Genomic DNA, 22076 nt, shown 5'->3' with positions numbered 1-22076 from the left:
AGGACACGTGAAGGGCCGTGGGGAGCACGCGGGCATGGGGCGTAGTGAGTAGCATCCTTTCCACGCTTCAGTCAGTATTCTGCCTTGCCTACCAGGCTGAGGACGAGGTCTTGTGCCTCCATCTTGGAATCTCACTCTGCCTCCGTCTCTGTTTCTTCCTTTTTTATTAACTTTGCTTGTTTTTTTGTTTTCCAAGACAGGGTTTCTCTGTGAAGCCCTGGCTATCCTGGAACTTGCTCTGAAAACCAGGCTGGCCTTGAACTCAGAACTCTGCCTGCTCCCAAATGCTGGGATTAAAGTTGTGTGCCACCACCACTGCCCAGCCTTTAAATGAAATTTTAAAGGTTAATTTATTTTAATTTTTTATTGATATTTATTGAGCTTTACATTTTTCTCTGCTCCCCTCCCTGCCTCTCCTCTTCCCCATCAACCCCCCCCCCACAAGGTCCCCATGCTCCCAATTTACTCAGGAGATCTTGTCTTTTTCTACTTCCCATGTAGATTAGATCCATGTAAGTCTCTCTTCGTGTCCTCATTGCTGTCTAAATTCTCTGGGATTGTGGTTTGTAGACTGGCTTTCTTTGTTTTATGTTTAAAAACCATCTGTGAGTGAGTACATGTGATAATTGTCTTTCTGTGTCTGGGTTTCCTCACTCAAAATAATGTTTTCTAGCTCCATCCATTTTCCTACAAAATCAAGATGCCATTATTTTTTTCTGCTGTATAGTACTCCATTGTGTAAATGTACCACATTTTCCTTATTCATTCTTCATTGAGGGGCATTTAGGTTGTTTCCAGGTTCTGGGTGTGACAAACAAAGCTGCTATGAACATAGTTGAACACATATCCTTATGGTACAATTGAGCATCCTTTGGATATATACCCAAAAGTGGTATTGCTGGGTCTTGAGGAAGGTTGTTTCCTAATTTTCTGAGAAATCGCCACACTGACATCCAAAGGGGTTGTACCAGCTTGCATTCCCACCAGCAATGCAGAAGTGTTCCCTTTTCCCCACAACCTCTCCAGCATAAGTTGTCATCAGTGTTTTTGATCTTGGCCATTCTTACAGGCGTAAGATGGAATCTCAGAGTTGTTTTGATTTTCATTTTTCTGATGACTAAGGATGTTGAACATTTCCTTAAGTGTCTTTTAGCCATGTTAGATTCCTCTGTTGAGAGTTCTCTGTTTAGGTCTTTACTCTATTTTTTTTTATTGGATTATGTGTTCTTTTGGTGACCAATTTCTTGAGTTCTTTGTATATTTTGGAGATCAGACCTCTGTCTGATGTGGGGTTAGTGAAGATCTTTTTCCCATTCTGTAGGCTGTCGTTTGGTCTTGCTGACCTTGTCCTTTGCTTTACAGAAGCTTTTCAGTTTCAGGAGGTCCCATTAATTAATTGTTTCTCTCAGTGTCTGTGCTACTGGAATTATATTTAGGAAGTGGTCTCCTGTGCCAATGTGTTCAAGTGTACTTCCCACTTTCTCTTCTATAAGGTTCAGTGTGGCTGGCTTTATGTTGAGGTCTTTGATCCATTTGGACTGGAGTTTTGTGCATGGTTATAGATATGTATCTATTTTCATTCTTCTACATGTTGATATCCAGTTATGCCAGCACCACTTGTTAAATATGCTTTCTTTTTTTCCATTTGATATTTTTTGCTTCCTTGTCAAAAATCAGGAGTTCGAAGATGTGTGGATTGATATCCGGGTCTTCTATTCAGTTCCATTGGTCCTCCTGTCTGTTCTTAAGCCAATACCAGGCTCTTTTCAGTACTGTAGCTCTGTAGTAGAGTTTGAAGTCAGGGATTGTGATGCCTCCAGAAGTTCTTTTATTGTGCAGGATTGTTTTGGTTATCCTGGGTTTTTTGTTTTTCCATATGAAGTTAGTACCGTTCTTTCGAGGTCTTTGAGGAATTTTGCTGGGATTTTGATGGGCATTGCGTTGAATCTGTTAATTTATTTTACTTTTAAGTGTATATACATTTTGCCTGCATTTGTATCTATACACCATGTGTGTGCAGTGCCAGCAGAGGGCGGAAGAGAGCACCGGACCCCTGGGAACTGGAGTTAGAGTGGTTGTGAGCCACCATTGGGTGTGGGAACTGAGCCCAGGTCCTCTTCAAGATCAGCCAGCTCTCTGGCCCCCTTTGGTTTTCAATGTCCCTCCTCTCTGCTTCTGTCTTTCTCTGTTTCTTTTCCTTCCCAATCCTGTTATATTCCTAGTAGACTGAGGTGCTGTCTGGTCCTTCCGGTGATCTAACCCATTCCACATGCCCAGCTTCTGCCTTGCTCTTCCCGGGCCATCACGGAAAGTTCTAGGCATCCTCCAACCCCACTTTCCAGGTCTGGGAAACAGCACTTTTCTCCCGCACCAAAAGAGGGCACTGGAGCACAGAAGCGGCCACAATCAACACCTCCCAGCTGCCTGTGGCTTCCTACAAGAACCTCCTGTTCTGGCAGAGGTGCCCTTGCTGAGCTGCAGCCAGGATGGACCCTGGAGACGCCCCCTTCCTAGGAATAGGAGCAGACTGTGGGTCCTTCTCACTCACAGCAAGCACCCTGTTGTCGGCCAGGGCCACACCCGCCTGCCGGGGATGTTAAAAACATCTTTGAACATGGTGGTGGGCTCAGCAGCCAGGGCTTCAAAGCCGCTGTGGCTTTACTGGGGGTGAGCTGGTGTGCTGGGAACTAGCTTTGGGCTTGGCCTCTAAGCCCCACGTCCCACAGAGGCTCAAGGCTGCCATTCAGGGTGGTCAGGGGCCATCCTGCAGAAGGAAGGTGCCCCTGGGCTCCATTCCATTCCAAGCCACTGCTAGGCAGTTCTGTAGATGGAATCTCACTGAGGGACGGAACTTAAATGATATGTTCCTGCTGCCAGTCTGAATGGAGATGAGTGTGTGTGTGTGTGTCTTTTGTGACAAGGTCTCACGTAGCCCAGGCTGGCTGCATATTCGCTGTGTGGTTGAAATGGCTTTGAACCCTGGCTCCTCTCACCTCCACCTCCCCAGTGCTGTGCTGGAAGACCGTGCACCATGCTTCCTACTCAGACAGCACACAAGATACATCAGCAATGGAAGCAGGGCCAGTGTTTGTTGAATGAATAAACAATCGAAGATGCATCAGCCCACTTGTCAGTTTCTCTCGGCTGCTTCCCAGTCAGGGTAACTTAGGGGTGCAGGGTTCGATGGGATGCAGGAGCCAGGCTTGTAGGGTGGGTCAGGTTCCAGTGGTTGGCAGGGAAGTCTACAGTGTGACCAGGCCTTTCCACTCTTTGGTCTGACAGTCATAAAATCACCCTGCTTAGACTGGCAACATTTTCCTTTAATATGTTTCTGAAGGCTCTGGCAGAACCTGGAGGAAAATTCCAGAGTAACAAGGAGAGAGCTCTTTCACGTCCTTGGGGACCAGTAGGGGTGGGACCCACGAGCACCCCACAGCCCCACCAGGAGGCCCTGAGATTCCCAGAGAGTGTCTGGTAGAGGACAGACAGACCTCCCTGACATTTCTCCCCATGCGCTGTGGAGTCTGGCGGAAGCCACGGACCCTATGGCGCTCTGCGCGCACACTTCCTGCACACTCTTGCCCGGAGCTGATACACCTCAGCTCGCAGTCTTGCCCAGTCCAGACACGCTGCCTCCTTCTCTCTCACCCTCACGTTTCCCCACACGGCCCACGCTCAGGACTGTCTCTGCTGACTCTTACCCTTCCTCCAATCACAGTGCAGAGGATCCTCCTCATGACTCCCATGGCTGCCTCTGCACCTCCATCACGACTCTAACCAGTCTGCCCTGACTAATGGAGTGTTGCTGGGGAAAGTGGAATAGGGCAGATGCTCTTCGGGTCAGGTTCCGAGAAGACCTCCCGCCCTGCTGTGTCAGGTTTGCGAACACCACTAAAACACATCTAAGTCAAGACCGATACAACAGGAGGAACCATGGAAACAGGAGGAAGAACTTTCTAGACAGAGAAGGCAGCTTGTACAAAGGTCCTGGGGTCAGGAAGCGCAGTGGGTGGAGATGGCTCACCAGAGATGCTACAGTGAGGAGAGATCTCGTCCTCAGGAGCTTCAGAGGGTTGTGAGCAGGAGAGGAACATGGGCTAATTTATTAGCTTTTTCTGGTCTTGAACCCTGGCCATCTTCCTGTGTTTTTTTTTTTTCCCATGTGCTGGGGTTACAGTGGGAAGGAGATGCACCATCTGGGAACAGGGTGGTCTACGGGGAGAAGAAGGAGGAAGGTGTCTCAGCTACCGAGGGTGTCGGGGTTCTTGAGGGAGGGAATGCTGAGGGGCCCTAAATGCAGCTCCTCTACCCCAACCCCGGCCACACTCCTGTCTGAGTCAGAACAGGAGTCTAAGTTGAGCTGGTGACTGGGCTTGGATGGTGTCCATTGTGGCAAGGAGGCAGAGGCTCGCCTAGCTGACCTCTGACCTTAGTGCCTTCCTCATCCTGGATTTGTGTGCTGTGACTGAACCCTGGGACCATGTAGTAAGGTGGGCCAGCCAGGAAGGTCAGCCTCTGTGTGGTGCTGGCAGCAGTCTCATGAGTATAAGGGGACAGGATGGTTGGACATTTTTTTTTTTTTTTGGTTTGGGTGGGTTTTCCCCCCAGGACAGGATGGCGGAAACATAGGCTGTCACTAGGCTACACTGCAGCCCACTGAGGTACCAATCCCAGCACCCAACCAAGAAGAACAGCCCCCCCCCAGTGGAGACTAACCACAGGAGACATTCCAAGGCTGGGGGCGCAGTGAGGAGGGCCAGCTAAGCTTCAGGCGCAGCACCTTGGGGCTCTGCAGAGGCAACTGCATGCTTACCCAGGGTCTCACCATGCAGGTTCGCCTGACCCCAGCACAACCCAGTGAAGTTTGAAGGTGAATGGTTTTACCATCATCCACTATAGTTTTTAAAATAATAACGGATACATACATACATATATACACACATATAAATATATTCACACATACATACACACATACATAATAAATATATACACACATGAATATGTATACATACATACATAATGCAAACACACACACACACACAAACACACACACATGCTAGTGGAACTCACAATCAAACTCACCTGACTGCCCAGCTCTAGATAAATGTTTCGTCCTCTCTTGGAGTCTGCTTGCTCGCTGCCACTCTGGGCCCTGGGACACTGTGACTGGCACGATCTTGGTGATCCTTGCGATCTGATGTGTCAGCCTTTGGGAGCCGAGGGTGAGGGAGATGAGCATCCCTTGAACGCTGTTGGAGCTGTGGTGGCGTGAGGAGGACACAGACACCAGTCCCTGACCGCTGCTGACCTCCAGATGTTTGGAAAGAACAGGCTGAGTGGTTCTCCAAGCAGGATGTTCCCTGACACCCATGGTTGCCTGGAACTCAGTGGAGGCCAAGGCAGACCTGGAGCCATGCCCAGTGGCAGCCTTCCTGGGGCTGGGATGGTCACCTTTCCACAGGGCCAGTGTAGACGGAGGGGCCAGTCACAGGTGAAGGCAACCAGTCCAGTTTGGTATCTGCCAGGACCACTGGTCACATCCCTCACAGGGAACCACTGAAGCTGATGCAGGGGAAGGGTGAGGCGTGTGCCTAGCCCTCCCCTGCTCTCTGCACCCCACCCTGCTCCCTCCCATCCAGCTATCCACCCACCACCATGACTCTTCCTTGGCTGTCACTCTGACCCCAGTGTCATCAGGGGACCTGTGGAGTTGCGCTGGGCCTTGCTCAGGGTACAGCGAAAGCCATTTGATGACAGCACCAGGGAGAGCAAGTCATTTGGAGGTGGGCATGCCCCAGAGTCACAGCTAGATGCTGCCAGATGCAGGCTGGGAAGACCTGTGCAGCCCAGGCCTGGCTCCCATGACCACCCACACCCTCCCCTGCCCCATCCACCATCCTTCATCTACCTCGGATGCCTGGACCAGGCCAGTCACAGGATATCTGCTCACCTGGGATGGTTTGGACTTTATCAACCCTGCACAGTGTCCTCAGGCCACAACCCTGATGTCCATAGCCTCACATTCAGCCCTTAGCCCTCCATGCAGTGGCCTCTGCAAGCTGACATTTCTTTGGCACCTTGCTGCCCAACCTCATGGCAGCTTCTCTTCCCCAGGCCTGGGCAGGTGCCAGGCATAAACACAGCGGTCCCTGCTCCATTCATCAGCCAGTGAACAAGGGCTGCACTGTGCAGGCACCGAGAGGACTGAGGCCGGGGGCTCCCCTCTTCTGTCCCCAGCCTGCTGCAAAAACCCGGGGTAGACTTTTCTTCTGTGGCCCGTGTCTTCAGCATGGCAGGGATCCTCCCTTTCTTCCCTGCCACGGGTGGAGGTGACAAGTGTGTATCGTGCCTGGCTGCTGCTCTTAAACCAAGTTTCCCTATGTAGCCTGGGTCCCCTGGAAGGTGCCATCCTCCTGCCTCCACCTCCTCAGTGTTGGGAGAGGAGGCATGCTCCACCAGGCCTGGCTTATGTGGTGCTGGGGATGGAGCTGAGCTACAGTCCCAGCCATTAGAATTGTATTTTAATTGTTATTTAGTTTTTCACTCTGCCTGGCCCCCCAGACAGGCTATTCTGATTTCATTCTAGCTGAGGACTAGCCTTGAACTCCTTATCTTCCGTCCAGCGCCCCCTGAGCACTGGAGTGGCCTTGAGACAGGAGGTTTCTCAGCTTGCTCTTCTGAGGCAGAGACTCCCTGTGTAGTTGGGTTGGCCTGGAGCTGCATTCTTGTGCCTCAGTCTCCCTGGCACGGGGACCACACTCCAGCGCCACCATTTTGAACCATACAGTTTATTTTCTAACGTTTTCTCTGTGAAGTTTGTGTGTACGCGAAATCCAGAGAACTTACAAATGTATGCTTGATTCTGACATTGATCCTAAAAAGTGGGGGTATTTCTTGAACTCATTTATATGTGTGTGAGCATGCACGTCTGTATATATATGAGTCTGTGTGCGTGCGTGTGCACTCATCTGTGTATGTGCGTATGGGCGTGTGAGTGTGTGTATACATGCGTGTGTAGCACTGCAGATGAAACCTGAGCAACCGAGGTTGCAGTCATGAGTGAAAGCCCCACAGGCCCCTCCCCTGGCTTCCTGGTTGTGCTTGGTGGTTCTTCCTCATTAGCAAGAGGCAGAACCTCAAGACCGCCCAAAGGGGGGGCAGGGGACTAGGTGGAGGCTCAGGCACCCCCACCCCTCCCCTCCTAACTCCCCATACCCCAGGGGGCACAAAGAGGCTGTAACACTCGCATCTCAGACCTGAGTTCTGACCAGATGTCTCTGGTCCATTCCAGCCGGGTCCTAGTGAAGTTTAGGTCTCTTGAATCAATTCTTGAAGACATAAAAATGTAGACCAAAATTTGAAATATGTGAAGAAAGAGAAAGAGTCAGGCGGTGGTGGCTAGAGAGAAACCCTGGTTCAAAAAACTGAAAAAAGAAAGAAAGAAAAGAAAGAAAGGAAGGAAGGAAGGAAGGAAGGAAGGAAGAAAGAAAGAGAAGAAAGGGAAAGAAAGCAAGCCTGGCGGTAGTGGTGCACACCTATAATTCGCCCCCACCCCCAGGAGGCAGAGGCAGGCAGATCTCAAGCCAGTTCCAGAACAGCCATGGCTACATAGAGAAACCCTGTCTCAAAAAAGAAAAAAAAAAAACCAGATGAGGGCAGGTAAGATGTCTCAGGAGATAAAGGCGCCTGGAGAAGCCTGAGGACCCGGTTCCACCTCTGCTGGCTTTTCTCTGACCTCTATATACACAGTATGGTGTACAGAATAGCGTGATAGATGTGTGTGTGTGTGTGTGTGTGTATGTGTGTGTGTGTGTGTGATCAGTATTGATGGTGCCTGAGCCGTGAATGACGTTTGCCATCATTCAGTAAAACTGTGGTGCTGTCTTTAATCTGAGGCGAGTCTGGGGCGAGAAGGGTGGGAAAGCAGGCAGAGCCTGATGAAGGGCTAGGCAGCCGCGGGCCTCAGACACTGGCTTCTTGACCCCTTATTATGGAGTGTAGATCTGGCTGGGCTGTGGAAATGGCCAAATGAACCTCCCCCTTGTTGCCTTGATGGATTCCCCAGACCCAGCCTGTGCCTGGGCAACCAACAAACTTTCCCCCTGGGCGGTGGCCTGCAGTCGGCGCCACAGTCTCCTGGCCCAGCAGGCGTCAGTCAGAAAGGGCCCCTGGGGCTCCAACAGCAGGGCCCCACCTGGCCCTGATCCTGGAACCACTCAGCCTGGATGTCGGGAAGGGCAACTGGCCTGGGTTCATGAGTTCCAGAATATCACAGCTATTGCCTGGCTGGGGCCAGAACTGAGCCTGGATTCATGAGGGAAGGGCTGTATGTGTGTATCTGTGTGCGTGGGTGGGCCTGGGGTTGTGTGTGTATATGTATGGGGTTGTGCTTGTATATGGTGTTGTGTGTGCATATATGCACTTATTTTTGGTTTTTTTTGGAGATAGGTTTCTCTGTAGCTTTGGAGCCTGTCCTGGAACTCTCAGTAGACCAGGCTGGCCTCGAACTCACAGAGATCCTCCTGCCTCTGTCTCTGGGATTAAAGGCGTGTGCCACCACTGCCGGCTTGTGTGCATTTGAAACATTCTCTGCACAGACTCAAGGTTACAGAAGCAGGCTGCTACACGGAGCCAGCCCACTGAGGATTCCCACGGGCTGTCTCCCATCCCTACAGTGTCTTCTGTGCTTGGAAGAGTGGAAGAGGGGCACAGGCACAGGGTCCCAGGGAGACACCTGCAGAGTGAGGCCAGGGTGGTTAGGGGTCTCTGCCCGGTGGGATTCAGGCTGTGCTCTGAGCTCCCCCCCTTCAGTCCTGACTGTCTCCCACATGGTCCAGCGCCCCAGCTCTGCCTGCCTTGCTCCACACTCGTTGGGCTGCCGTGGGCTCCCGTGTCAGAGGCTCGAGCACTCAGGTCCACCAGCAGTGGTGGTTTCTTGAGAATTCCAGCACTGGCCAGCAGAAGCAGCCCCACGTGTGCTGGAAGCCAAAGAAAACAGGAGGTAGCCCAGCCAGGCAGGGAGTGTGCTTCTCAGAACATGGTCACCTCCAGCCTGCCGGGCTGTTCTCCCTCCTCCCATTCTGTGTCCCTATGGCCTTCCAAAGACAAGTTGGGCCTCAAGACGTTGGCACTGCCCTTTGCTAGTCCCCTCCCCCGAGTCTGATGCCCTGGGGGGCGTCTCTCTGGCAGTCCAAGCTCATTCCTGCTGAGGATTTGCTAAGTCGCTCCGTTGGAGCCACGGGACACCTCTGAGTGACAGTGTATCCTAGGCTGGCAGGGTGGGAACTTGACTCACGATGGGCACAGCTTTATGTAACACAGATCTAGATACATATCCTCCAACACCCCTCACTGGAGCTACGGCATTGCTCCGCACCACTGATCTCAGGCCCTTTTTAGTCTTTGTCCCTGGGCCGTCTCCTCCAGGCAGCCCCCTATGACTTCTTATTGGAACAACAACTCTTTCTGGGACTCTGGTTTGGCTTACAGTGGCTCCAGATGGACCAATCCCTTCCTCTGATCCCAGTTTCTATGTAACAGACTGAGCTGGGTCTTCTGGGAGGCCGGGTAGAGAGGGTTAAAGTTCCTGGGCCCTGAGGTGACTGGCCCAGGAAGGAGAATTTTTCAGTTCCCAGCCATTTTTCTTTTTGTGACTGGCTGTCTCCCCAGTGGCTGGGGGGCAAAGCTGGGTACAGAACCCCAGGGAAACAGAGGTCCCCTTCCCTACCCCATTGTTTCCTCGACAGTGCAAAAGGGGAAACTGAGGCACAGTCACCGTTTCCTGGTGATTCTGTTTCTTTGGAGGTACTGGGACTGGAATCAGGATATTATACCCTCAAAGTTCCCTGCAGACGCCCGCTGAGCCACGCCCACGGGGGCCTTTTGCAGGGTTCAGAAATGTGGACCGTAAGAACCTGAGTGTGTTGGTTCGGACTTTTCTATCACCTGTGACTCTGTTTCTCCAAATGTTATATGAGAGGGGCAGATAGATACTGTCTTGCATACGACCAGCACCCGATGGTGAACGGGAGTGCGAGAGGGGAGCCCCACTTGACTCCCTGAGGTTCATCCCTCTTTCTCCTCAGTCCCTATCATGTCCTGATCAGTCGAGGGTCATTCCGCGGGGCCGTGGGGTGCGGCCCTGAATGCAGAGCCCGGCCTGTTTACATTGTGGCGGGCTCTGGGCAGGGCCGCGGGGGCTGTCCCGGGCCGGGCGCGGGAATAAATAGGGCGCGGGCTCAAGGGCGCCGACAGCAGCTGCAGCTCCGTCGTCATGGGCCCCACCGCCTGCGTTCTAGTGCTCGCCCTGGCTGCCTTGCGTGCGACCGGACAGGGCCAGATCCCTCTGGGTAAAGTGGGAGGCGTGGGTGGGCAGGAGGCCTCCAAGCTCGCGGTTCCCGCTCCTCGGAGCTTGGGGTCCGCTCTCCAGAGACTGGGCTAAGAAATCAGGCGGCGGGTGGAGCTGGAGCAGCGGGGTGGGCTTGGAGTGTCCCGGAGGCGGTGATGGATGATGGTTGGCGAGGGATGATGGGGTGGTTGCGTCGCCCATCAGTGGCCCCTGCGGATGCAGGTGGAGACCTGGCCCCACAGATGCTGCGAGAACTTCAGGAGACCAACGCGGCGCTGCAGGACGTGAGGGAGCTGTTGAGACAGCAGGTAAGGGAGCAGAGAGGGAGACAGTGTGCGGACAAAACAGGGACAGGGGACCCAGCGCAGTGACGGAGCGGACAACAGAGAGGGGACAGAAAAGGATAGACAGGGAGACAGTGGAGGGAAAGAGAAACAGCGCGACAATAGAATGGGCAAGAGTGTAGGACAGAGTGGAGACGGCGCGGGACAGAGCGCGGGGATCGGATGCTCGGGGTCAGAGCCAGGGAGACGGGATCCAGAAGGGGCTTGTGCAAAGGGAGTTGTGGGCACCAGGCTTCCCAGGGAGGTGATCGTGGGAGGAGGAGGACCGCGAGGGGGCACACAGGGAAGCTTCCCGCTGACCTCCTTCATCCGCAGATCAAGGAGATCACGTTCCTGAAGAATACGGTGATGGAATGTGACGCGTGCGGTAAGCACTGCCGGGGCCCGAGGAGGGGTGGGGAAACAGGAGAAAAGAAGGAAAAGGGGTAGGGAAGGAGGATTGCGGGGGCGGAAGAGAACCGCGGTGGAGCGGGCTGGACGCGGGAGAGAAGGCCCAGGAGGTGCGAGCAGACTCGGGACAGCGTGGAGCTAAGAGGATCATGCAGCGGCAGTGCGCACGCGCGAGCATGCCCCGCCCCAGTGGGCTAAAATGAGCCCTCTCGAGGGGCGTGGCCATGAACGGCTCCACCCTGGGCGAAGCAAGCTAGTCTCCTTGTAGGCGCGCCCGGAAAGCTCCTCCCCTGGGTGTGGTTAGGAGAGGCTCCTCCCCCCGAGCGTGGCCTAATTACTCGGGTCTCCAAAGGGATGCAGTCCGCGCGCACACCGGGCCTGAGCGTGCGGCCAGTATCACTCTGCTCTCCGAGCTCCTGCTTCCCCGGCGTGGTCTGCACGGAGACGGCGAACGGCGCGCGCTGCGGCCCCTGCCCTCCCGGCTACACTGGCAACGGCTCGCACTGCACCGACGTTAATGAGGTGCGCGGGCTACCCACACCCCTGCCGTCCTGACGCTACCCGGGTCGACCCCACCACAAACTCCTTCCATCCCGACGACCCCTTTATCCACCGAGGGTGTCCTCCCGCCCCTAACCCGGGGCTCAAATCCAGAAGACCTCACATCTACCCAGGGAGCTCCACCCAGGCTATCTCCATCACTGTCCCCGACGCATGCCCTGACCACGCCTTCTGCACCTACTAACGCCCACCCTGACGACCCCTTGGACGCTGTGGGTGGCTCTCCCCAACCATCCTCACCACTGGGTCTCGCTCGCCCCGACCACTCGTCCGCTTTAGAAAGTCGCCCTCCTCAAACACTTGGCAATCGCCGCCGTGCCTGCACACCCCGTCGGCCACTTCCTCCCTCAGCTGGGGATGCTCGCCCTCCAAGTTCATTTCCTCACCCCTAAGGGGTCACAACCCCATGTCCATCAAGGCAAAGTCGTCTGCGGCCCATGGGATCTCTATCCCGTGTGACACCCTATTCCAAGAACCGGCTGATGGCCCTGGCTGGGAACCAATCGATCGCGTGGTGGTGGCACACGCCTTTAACCCCAGCTTTCTTTGAGTTCGAGGCCAGCCTGGTCTACATGGTGTGTTCCAGGGCAGCCAGGGCTATGCAGAGACGCTGTCTCCAGTAAAACAGAACAAACAAACCCATGTCCAAAACCGGGAAGCCCCAAGGAGCGGCTCTCGAGGTTCACCGTGGGGCCTCTAATTTTATGTGCTGCTTCCTCACAGTGCAACGCTCACCCCTGTTTCCCGCGCGTGCGGTGCGTCAATACCAGCCCTGGCTTCCACTGCGATGTCTGTCCGCCTGGGTACAGCGGCCCCACCCACGAGGGCGTGGGGCTGGCCTTCGCCAAGACCAACAAACAGGTTATGAGAGCATAAACCCGACGTTTATGGCAGGAGGGAATGGAAGGCATTTTGTCCAGAAACCTCGGTCCACATCCTCATTCCAGCGAGGAAGTTCCTGAAGTCAGGGTGGACAGACAGGTCCTGGGTGAAACGTGTGTCGTCTGACGGTGGTCTCCGTCTCCCAGGTTTGCACGGATATTAACGAGTGTGAGACCGGGCAACACAATTGCGTCCCAAACTCTGTGTGTGTCAACACCCGGGTAAGGAAGGCAGGGATGATGAGAATGACGCCAGTGAGGCGCGGGTGGGTGCCCCGTTGACTAACCGCGCCTGTGTACAGGGCTCCTTCCAGTGTGGCCCCTGCCAGCCCGGCTTCGTGGGTAACCAGACGTCAGGCTGCCAGCGGCGTGGGCAGCACTTCTGTCCCGATCGGACACCCAGTCCGTGCCATGAGAAAGCGGACTGCGTCCTGGAGCGCGACGGTTCGAGGTCGTGCGTGGTGAGTGAGGGCGCACAGGTCGTGGAGGAGGGGTCCCCGGGCTCAGGCGTGCGTGGACATTAACATCGACTACCCTGCGCAGTGTGCCATCGGCTGGGCCGGCAACGGGCTCCTCTGCGGCCGCGACACGGACCTGGACGGTTTCCCGGACGAGAAGCTGCGCTGCTCAGAGCGCCAGTGCCGCAAGGTGGGTGTGACCTGGAGGGCGTGACCTGGAGGGCGTGGTGAGTCCAGATAGACACGCCCCCTCACTCGGCGTACCGCTCCCCAGGATAACTGCGTGACCGTGCCCAACTCGGGGCAGGAGGACGTGGACCGCGACGGCATCGGAGACGCCTGTGACCCGGACGCAGACGGGGATGGAATCCCCAACGAGCAGGTAAGTGTGAGAGGGCCCGTGGACGGGGTTTGGGGACGGCTTGACCTCTAAGGTCTAGCTGGTTGTCCAGCTTCCGACGGAGGGGCGGGACCTACTTGGAGATGCACAGGTCTGGGAAGTGGTTTTTGTTTCTTTTTCTTTTTAATTAATTAGCTCGTGTGTGTGTGTGTGTGTGTGTGTGTCCACTCGCCAGTGTGACACTTGGAGGAAACGGTTCTCTCCTTACAGAGTAAGCTCCGGGGAAACAGAACTAAAGCTATCAGCCTATCCCTCTGCCAGCCAATTGGGAGGCGATCTGTGTCCTCCCCACCTGACTTCACTTGCCCTGTCTTCTAGGACAACTGCCCGCTGGTTCGAAACCCAGACCAGCGCAACTCGGACGGCGATAAGTGGGGAGATGCTTGTGATAGCTGCCGGTCCCAGAAGAATGATGACCAGAAAGATACAGACCAGGATGGCCGGGGCGATGCCTGCGACGACGACATTGATGGCGACCGTGAGCGTGGCTGGGGAGTCGAGGGGGGGGACCCATCTCTCAGTGGCAGTGCTTGAATGCTTGGAAGATGAATGGTGACCCACCCTGATGTGGCTAAAGTCAAGCGGAGGGAAGCCTGAAACCAGGGCGAGATGGATAGAGTATCTCTGTGTAGCCCTGGCTGTTCTGGAACTCACTATATAGACCTGGCTGGCCTTAACTCAGGGAGTGCCAAAGCAAACAGCATTTTTATTACATTGTAATCTATCATTTCTGTGCACACGCATGTACGTGCATGAGGGCCATGGCACACATGTGTAGGTCAGAGGGCGACCTACATTGCAGGAGTGGGTTCTCTGTCAGGTGCCAGGCCTGACCTGTGCTGTTCTGACCCTGTCCTAACCTGGCCTTTCTTGGGATCCAGCCTTATTTCATTGATTTGTCTCAGGAATAAAAAATGTAGCTGACAACTGTCCCAGGGTGCCCAACGCTGACCAGAGTGACAGCGATGGTGATGGCATTGGGGATGCCTGTGACAACTGTCCCCAGAGAGACAACCCGGATCAGGTATGCCGCTTCCTAGGGGAGCCTTCCTGCCAAGGGCAGCCGGGGGTCCTCGGCCCTGACCGTGACTCCTGACCCTACTGCAGAGAGATGTGGATCACGACTTTGTGGGCGACGCCTGTGACAGCGACCAGGACCAGTAAGTAGCCCTTGAGATGGTCGCGGCTGAGTGGTGCATGGCATCCCTTCCAGGGTCCCATCGTCCCACTCCTCTCTAGGGATGGGGACGGACACCAGGATTCCTGGGACAACTGCCCCGCAGTGCCCAACAGCGCCCAGCAGGACTCGGACCACGATGGCCAGGGCGATGCCTGTGATGAGGATGACGACAATGACGGAGTCCCTGATGACCAGGACAACTGCCGCCTGGTGCCCAACTCTGGCCAGGAGGACAGTGACAGTAAGGGCAGTGAGGGTACAGTTACTAGCTGATGTGGGCCTGGTCAGTAACAGGTGCCGGCATCTCGTGGGTGGAGGGAGCGCCTGAACCGAGCCCACAGTGGCAGCTCGTGTCCCATTTCCTTTCAGGGGATGGCGTGGGTGACGCGTGTCAGGGCGACTTTGACGCTGACAAGGTCGTTGACAAGATCGACGTGTGCCCCGAGAATGCGGAGGTCACTCTCACCGACTTCAGGGCCTTCCAGACCGTCGTGCTGGATCCCGAGGGGGACGCGCAGATTGATCCCAACTGGGTGGTGCTCAATCAGGTGCGGCCAGGGGCCACGGTGGCTGTTTAAGGAAGCCTAGGCGCCCCTCAGCGCTGGCCTGAGACTCTTCCTTGTTCCTCCGACCTCCCCAGGGAATGGAGATCGTGCAGACTATGAACAGTGACCCTGGCCTAGCTGTGGGTGAGGCGGGGCGGGGCGGGGCGGGGCGGGATTGTGGGGGGGTGGCCACAGAGCAGGATCTGTCAGCCTAGTCTTGGGAAGGGTAGAGAAGAGGGGAGACAGAGTGGCCATAGGTGGGTTTCCATGGAGGGGCAGGGGTTGGTTGGTCTGGACCCGGGAAGGGTGGGGTTGCTGCTGTGCGTAGGGTCTTGAGGGCATGACCTTGTGAGGGAGTGGTCTTGGGAGGTCTGGCCCTTGAGCCAGGGGGATTTGGAATGCTTTCGGATGTGGCCAATAGTATGCTGGGGGTGGGGCCTTATCAGGGAACTAGGTTGGAGGCCCCATTTCTCTCTCCCCCTCTACAGGGTACACAGCCTTCAATGGCGTAGACTTTGAGGGCACATTCCATGTGAACACGGTCACTGATGATGACTACGCTGGCTTCATCTTCGGCTACCAGGATAGCTCGAGTTTCTATGTGGTCATGTGGAAACAGATGGAGCAGACATACTGGCAGGCCAACCCCTTCCGGGCGGTGGCTGAACCAGGGATCCAGCTCAAGGTGCTTGCTGCGCTGCACCCTCTTGGTCCCCGCTCCACCCCCCCAACACTATCCTTTCCCAACTTCACCCCAAAGCCTTCACAGCCTTCCAGCATTGTCCCACAGCCCTCAAGGTTGTCACTACCCCTCATTCTCCCCCAACCATCGCCACACAAGCCCGTGAATCCTCCTGCAGGAGGGCTGGGAAAGAAGCCCCTGCAGTCCAAGCACGGGGACTGGAGTTTGGATTCCCCAGAACCCACACAAATACTGGGTCTGCATGGCGGCCCACCTGTAATTCCAGCCTGAAAAGCCCAGAGCAAGCTGGCTCGTGAGACTAATCAGACTGGGGAGCCCCAGGCTTCTCTACAAACCCTGCTCTATAGAACAAGGTGGTAAACCCTTGGGGATGGAGATGACACTAACTCCCGGCCGCACCTCCATGTGCGTACACCACATACATGCAGTATGCAGTGAAAAACTGAAGATATATCCTGCCTCAGGAAGGAAGGGAACGAGAGAGAGAGAGAGAGAGAACTCCCTTAGGAACACCTCGTGTACCTTTCAGCCCAAACCTTCACAGAACCCAAGTTTTCCCTGGCCAATGCATATCGTCCTGCAGTCACCTGCAACAGGTGTGCAGGTTCTCTAGACGCCAGCTTATCCTAGCAGGCACCTGTAACCTACAAGCCAGCAAGCCTAGAGGGTCCCCAGGGTGCCCTGTGCTTCCAGTCCAGAGACTGCAGCCTCCCCTCCCTGTGACAGGCAGTCAAGTCCTCCACGGGTCCTGGGGAACAGCTCCGCAATGCACTGTGGCACACAGGGGACACAGCGTCCCAGGTGCGGCTGCTGTGGAAGGATCCTCGCAATGTGGGCTGGAAGGATAAGACATCCTACCGCTGGTTCCTGCAGCATCGGCCTCAAGTTGGCTACATCAGGTGGGGACTGCCCTGCAGTGGGTGAGCTGCACTGGGGATGCCCCGCTTTGCGGTGGTTCTAGAAGAAATGGGCTCCATTTGCAGCACAGGCAGATGGTCCTGACTGGAACTGACAGGACCCCGGCACCTTTGCACAGGGCATCTAACACATTCTTAGAGGGAAACTGAGGCAGGCTCTGCTCCTGTTGTGGCAACAGTCCATATCTTTTAAGTGTGAGCCAGTGATGAAGGGGGGCGAGCATGGGAACCCCACCTCACTGGTCCCCCTCACAGGGTGCGGTTCTATGAGGGTCCTGAGCTAGTGGCTGACAGCAACGTGGTGCTGGACACGGCCATGCGTGGTGGTCGCCTGGGCGTCTTCTGCTTCTCCCAAGAGAACATCATCTGGGCTAACCTGCGCTACCGTTGCAATGGTGAGCTAGGGGCCAGCGGGCAGAACCCGGAAGGCTCCAGGAGGCATTCTCACCTGCTGTCTTTCAATCTACAGATACACTCCCTGAGGATTACGGGAATCACCAGCTGCAGAGGGCCTAGGGAACTCACGTGGGCACCGCTGCCTGATGAACTGTAGTAGCCTGAGCTACAGGTGTCTGTGGGTCTGGCATCACTTTGGAGGGGTGCCTGGCCTGGGGAGGAAAGGCTAATAAAGTATAAATGCGGGGAACTGGGGGCTCTGGTCTCTGCTGCAGGGGGCTCTGTGAACGGTCTCCAGGGAGGCCCAGATCTGTACTCTGGTCATTCAGATAGTCACTACACCCCTGGTATGATCAGACGGGTATTCCAAGTTTGAAGAACCCCAAAGTCACTTAATGGCTCAGTGGGGGCTGTGCAAGGAGCTCAGGCCTGTGTGGGGCTCAGACACAGAAGAACAAGGCATCCAGGATAGAGGAGGAAAAGAGGGAGAGGCCCAGACGAAAACATTGGGTTTTTATTACATTTCATTACAAAGGGCGCAAAAATACAAAGAAGCGTCTGCGCCAGAAGGTGGGGTGGGCAGCCGTGCGTGCCCTGAGCAACCTGACCCCCAACTGCAGTGTCCATGTGTGTAGTTCACAGACATCCACAGCGGCAGAGTGCGCATGCTGGGGGCGGAGCCAGCGTGGGCACAGGGAGGGGGGTGGGACCAGCCATTTGCATATATCAGAGGGGCTGCCCAGCCCATGGCATTCTGTTTCCTACTATGGGGTGAGAGCCTGAGAACCAAAGCTGGCCTCATGTCCCCCATGTGATCAGTTGGACCTTGGTCACCCTGGGATTCTAGAGCCCCAAGAGATGGGGTGAGCCCCTACTACATGTGACGGATCTCCAGCCCCAGGGAAAGGCTGAGTCCAGAAGGTGCCGCTGTCCCCACCCTGCCCAGAGAGTTGGGCCCCTGACCCCAACAAGTTGGAAAAAGCAATGGAAGGGAAACTGAGGTTCAGGGGACCCCTTGCCGTTGGGAGTACCCCAGCACCCAGGCTTGAGAGGGCACAGGTCCCTCCACCTTCTGCCCCAATGGGGAGGCACAGCTATGACCGATGGGGTGGTGAGCATTTGTGCCACACCGAGGGCCATGCCTGAGACAGCAGTGGTCAGGGGCTCCAAGTCATCCACCAGGAGATTCCTGAAGGAAGTAGGGACCCCAGGGGACAAGGAGAAAGGGTATAAAAAGGACCAGGAACCACCACACTTGAGGCAGGCCTTGGGGTCTGGAAAAGGCCATGTCTCCCTCCAGCTGTTCGGACCACACACAGACTCTGCCCCATGATGCCCTCACCTGGACACCTCTTGAGGGACAACAGGCAGGGCCTAGGGCACAAATACAATCTGACCCGACCGATCCACACCTGTGCCGCAGTTCCACCAGGACCCTGATCCCACCAGCCCTCTTCACCTGCAGCTCTATTGGGCACAGAAACTTTCTAAGGAAAAACAGAAAACCCAAGATGCCGTGAACCAATTCCATGACCACAGTGGTCAGCACTGGCACAGGCGGCTGCCTCCGTACCTTCTGCCTGTTCTTGTCCTGCACCAGGCCCACTGTGACAGCTGCCAGCCATCCTGGCATGCTGGGGGTGGCGTGTGGGTCTCGCTAGGGCCCCTGCAAGTGTCTTTCAAAGAGCTAAAGGGCAGGCTAAGTATGCAATGAACTTGAGAGCCCTCCCTGGCATTGAACGGCACAAAGAAGGAACATCGACAGGACCTGTCGCTGGAGGGGACACAGAAATGGGCTGGGTGCAGCTGCCTCCTCCGTCTGGAGGCCTGTGCGTGGACAACCACTGCCCCAGGGGCTGAAACAGTGAGGTAAATTGAGGCATCTGAGCATAGTGCTCCACTTTGTTCTGAAATGGAGACATGGGTCAGACCGCCTCATGGTTGAGGCTCGGCTGAAGATGGCACATGGCTGAGGTCTGCGGGGAAAGGCCAGGTGTCCAAACCTGTCCTGAGAAAGCATGGATGTGGGCAGAGGTCTATGTACATGTTGTGGGGATTCCAGGATAGCTGCTCCCAACAAAGTTCAATGGGTCAGTATGTCACGTCACCAGCTGGGGGCCCCCACAGCCCTGACTCAGGATAGCTTGGCAATACTAGGCAAGATAACTGACATCTAGAAAACAAAGACTACCCTCAGGGGTACCACTGCCACCGAGCCTCTAGGCCCAGGGTGGGGGAAGAGTGAGCCCATCCAGAACACGCAGGCACCTAACCCCTGGCTGGGGCCCCATCACCCCATCAAAGAACTTGGCAATGAACCGAGTCATGCTAACACAGCTACATGCACACTCCTGGCTGTGGGGTGTTGAAAACGAGGCCACAAACGTCGGGGAGTCACAGGGCCATGTCCCTCCTGCCCCAGCTCACTGAGAACCTGAAAGGCCAGTGACTGGCTCCTGGAAGCCGGGCCTTGCCTGACAACTGCCTCTGGCTCTCTACCTTGCTAAGGCTGTTTGTTCAGGCTTCTCCACCTGGGGAGAATCAGACTCCAAGCATGTGCACCTTCTGTCTTAAGACAGGGTCTCACATAGCTCAGGCAGGGTGACAGACAAGCACGCACCATGCATGCTTCCTAAGGAGGATGATGGTGATGTCCCCGCTATTCCCTTCGAGCACACACCATGGTGACAGGTGAACCAGACAAACCAATGCTATGTCTCCAAGTCCACGGGAACGGGGTGGGGCACGGTGATGGAGGGGCAGTGGCTTCCAAGTCCACGGGAACGGGGTGGGGCACGGTGATGGAGGGGCAGTGGCTTCCAAGTCCACGGGAACGGGGTGGGGCACGGTGATGGAGGGGCAGTGGCTTCCAAGTCCACGGGAACGGGGTGGGGCACGGTGATGGAGGGCAGTGGCTCTCTCATGCAGGCAGTCACAGAGCGGCTTGGGGAAAGACACACACAGTTCCCGTGCTCCCCAAGCCCCCAGCACGGGCAATGGGTGAAATCACCGAGAAACAAGCAAAAGGCGTGGCCCTGGTGGATAAAGGCATGTGACAGCATCAAGCTGTAACTCAAGGTCGTGGGGAATCAGAGCTTCCAGGCTAAAAGTGGCCCACAAAAGACAAGCCAGGTCCACAGCTCCCAACACAGAGTGTTAGCATAGAGATGTGGCAAACAGCCAACTACTGAGGCCTGGCTGGCACCTTGGGGAGGCTCAGAGGAAATGGGTTCTCCAGAGGTCCCCAATGAAAGTCAAGGCCTGTTCCTAGGAGTCTGTTCTGTGGTTCTTACAGACAGTTTTGTCACCAGGACCTTGCATCCAGTCCCCTCCTTGCCCATCCAGCTCTTTGGAGTTGAGACTAAGTGCAGGTGAGTGACATCTGGGTGTGCAGCCAGGCAGCCCGGCTTGAAAAAATAAAAGAAAAAAGGTCAAGGTGGGACTGGGGCTAACACGTGCTTCCATGCCAGAGAGGCTGGAGGGTCAGCCACCAAACGTTAATACAAACTCAAGGAAAAGCAAAACCCACAGGGTTGCTGCCGCCTGAGCCCCAGTTCCTAAGCAGCAGTAAGGACCAATCACAGGACTGGGAAGGAAGGATGAAAATGGGCAGGCGGCCCATGACTCTCCATCTGCCCTGTATTGCGATGCTGGGCATTGTCTGGCAGTAGGCTAAGGGTCCTTGAAAGAGGGTGGACGGGGGACACTGGCTGCTTCAGTGGGCTCTGACCACGCCACGTTTGACCACAGGTCGACTGTCAGGCTCCAAGAGTGCTCAGGAATATGAAAGGCCGCCATCCAATAGTGTTTATTCTGCTCCGGGTCTGTCCCTTTGCTCTGCTGTCTTCGCCCTGGGCATGGTGGGCATGCGTGACCTGACCAGGACTGGGGGTGATGGCAGAGGAGGGGCAGGGATGAAGAGAGGCAGTGACAGCTGAGAACAGTTGAATGGACGGTGCACCTTAGCCTCTGGGGCACTCCCACGCTCAGGCCCCAGCCCCCTGTGCAGCACATCTAGGAGTGAGTGACACTTTGGGTATCTTGGAAGTGGACCACTGATGAGGGCCCCATCATCCCTGACGAGGGGCCAGGAGCGAGCGTGGGGAAAGTCCATGGGGGCCAGGCACTCACAGTCCCTGTGGTCAGCCTGGCTGGAGCTGGATGAATAGATGGACAGATAGCTGGCCTGGCATCAGGGAGGTGAACAACCAGGATAGCGGCTGGCAGGGGGTGCTGGGCAGCATTGCAAGCTCAGAACCACAAGCTTGGCCGTTGGCAAAGGAGGACGGAACATCGCCATCCCCAGGTTTGGAGCGGCGCCGTCGGGGACTGACCAGCGGTGGGTGGCAAGCACGGCCACTCACAGGCGGTCCATTCGGAAGGTGTCCTCGGTGGCCGGGTCGGCTAGGACCATGTCGGGGTCATTCAACATATGAAGTCCGTCCAGGGTCAGAGGGTCGATCTTCAGTTCGTCCAGTGGGAACTGATGGTCTGAGTCAAAGCCAACATCACTGACCCCTGCCAGTGTGCTGCTCAGGTCCTTAGAGAGGCTGGGGGGGGACTCTCCTGTCACTGTGGGGGGACACAAATGATAAGGCTTAGCCTTGGCTCCAGGGAATCAGACACCTCCCACCAGTGTGGGGGGCAGCTCACCCCAGGGAAAGCTCTGCAGGGGCATCAGAACAGCTAAGGTGTTCATGATGGGGTAGACACTGGCACTGGTGCACACAGCCTCAGTTGGTCCAGTCCTGAGTACAGGTTGAGACCAGACACCTACAAAACCACATGCTTGGTGGCAGACGTCAGTGTCCGCCTGAAGGAGACACCCTGCTGACTCAGGGTCTGAGGTGCATGGCTACTCCCTGGAATCTCAACTCTTTACCATCAGGGCTGTGCCTGCCCAGTTTCCAGGCCTGGAGACTCACAGCCATCCTTTCTTGGCTGGTGGGTGGG

General features: G+C 55.7%; 2 protein-coding genes across 5 annotated transcripts in view; one reads left to right on the top strand and one right to left on the bottom strand.

The window, feature by feature from the left end:
• The first annotated feature begins 10263 nt into the window (after positions 1 to 10263).
• Comp (cartilage oligomeric matrix protein) lies at positions 10264 to 17365 on the top strand. Of its 2 annotated transcripts, none has more exons than XM_057752409.1 (19): positions 10264 to 10334; positions 10571 to 10656; positions 11008 to 11059; positions 11435 to 11604; positions 12367 to 12504; positions 12672 to 12746; positions 12827 to 12985; positions 13068 to 13172; positions 13257 to 13364; positions 13701 to 13860; positions 14288 to 14406; positions 14490 to 14542; positions 14622 to 14803; positions 14932 to 15110; positions 15203 to 15251; positions 15596 to 15792; positions 16537 to 16709; positions 16983 to 17122; positions 17197 to 17365. In XM_057752409.1, the coding sequence occupies exons 1-19, from the start codon at positions 10274 to 10276 to the stop codon at positions 17241 to 17243; spliced, it is 2253 nt and encodes a 750-aa protein (XP_057608392.1). In that variant the 5' UTR covers positions 10264 to 10273; the 3' UTR covers positions 17244 to 17365. The 2 variants fall into 2 exon arrangements, with proteins under 2 accessions (XP_057608392.1, XP_057608391.1); XM_057752408.1 differs by having other exon boundaries at positions 10264 to 10349.
• Positions 17366 to 17619: 254 nt separating this feature from the next.
• Positions 17620 to 22076, bottom strand: part of Crtc1 (CREB regulated transcription coactivator 1) — a 57036-nt gene continuing 52579 nt past the window's right edge. For 2 of the 3 annotated variants that reach the window (XM_057752195.1, XM_057752198.1), the window contains one exon: positions 17620 to 21695. In XM_057752195.1, coding sequence (XP_057608178.1) covers positions 21484 to 21695 — 212 coding nt within the window. In that variant the 3' untranslated portion in view covers positions 17620 to 21483. The remainder of the gene's footprint in view (positions 21696 to 22076) is intronic. The other variant, XM_057752197.1, reaches the window with a different exon arrangement.

The sequence above is a fragment of the Chionomys nivalis genome, chromosome 20 (genome assembly GCF_950005125.1).
Source record: "Chionomys nivalis chromosome 20, mChiNiv1.1, whole genome shotgun sequence".
In the NCBI taxonomy this organism is placed as follows: domain Eukaryota; kingdom Metazoa; phylum Chordata; class Mammalia; order Rodentia; family Cricetidae; genus Chionomys; species Chionomys nivalis.
This window is presented reverse-complemented; position numbering and strand designations above follow the sequence as displayed.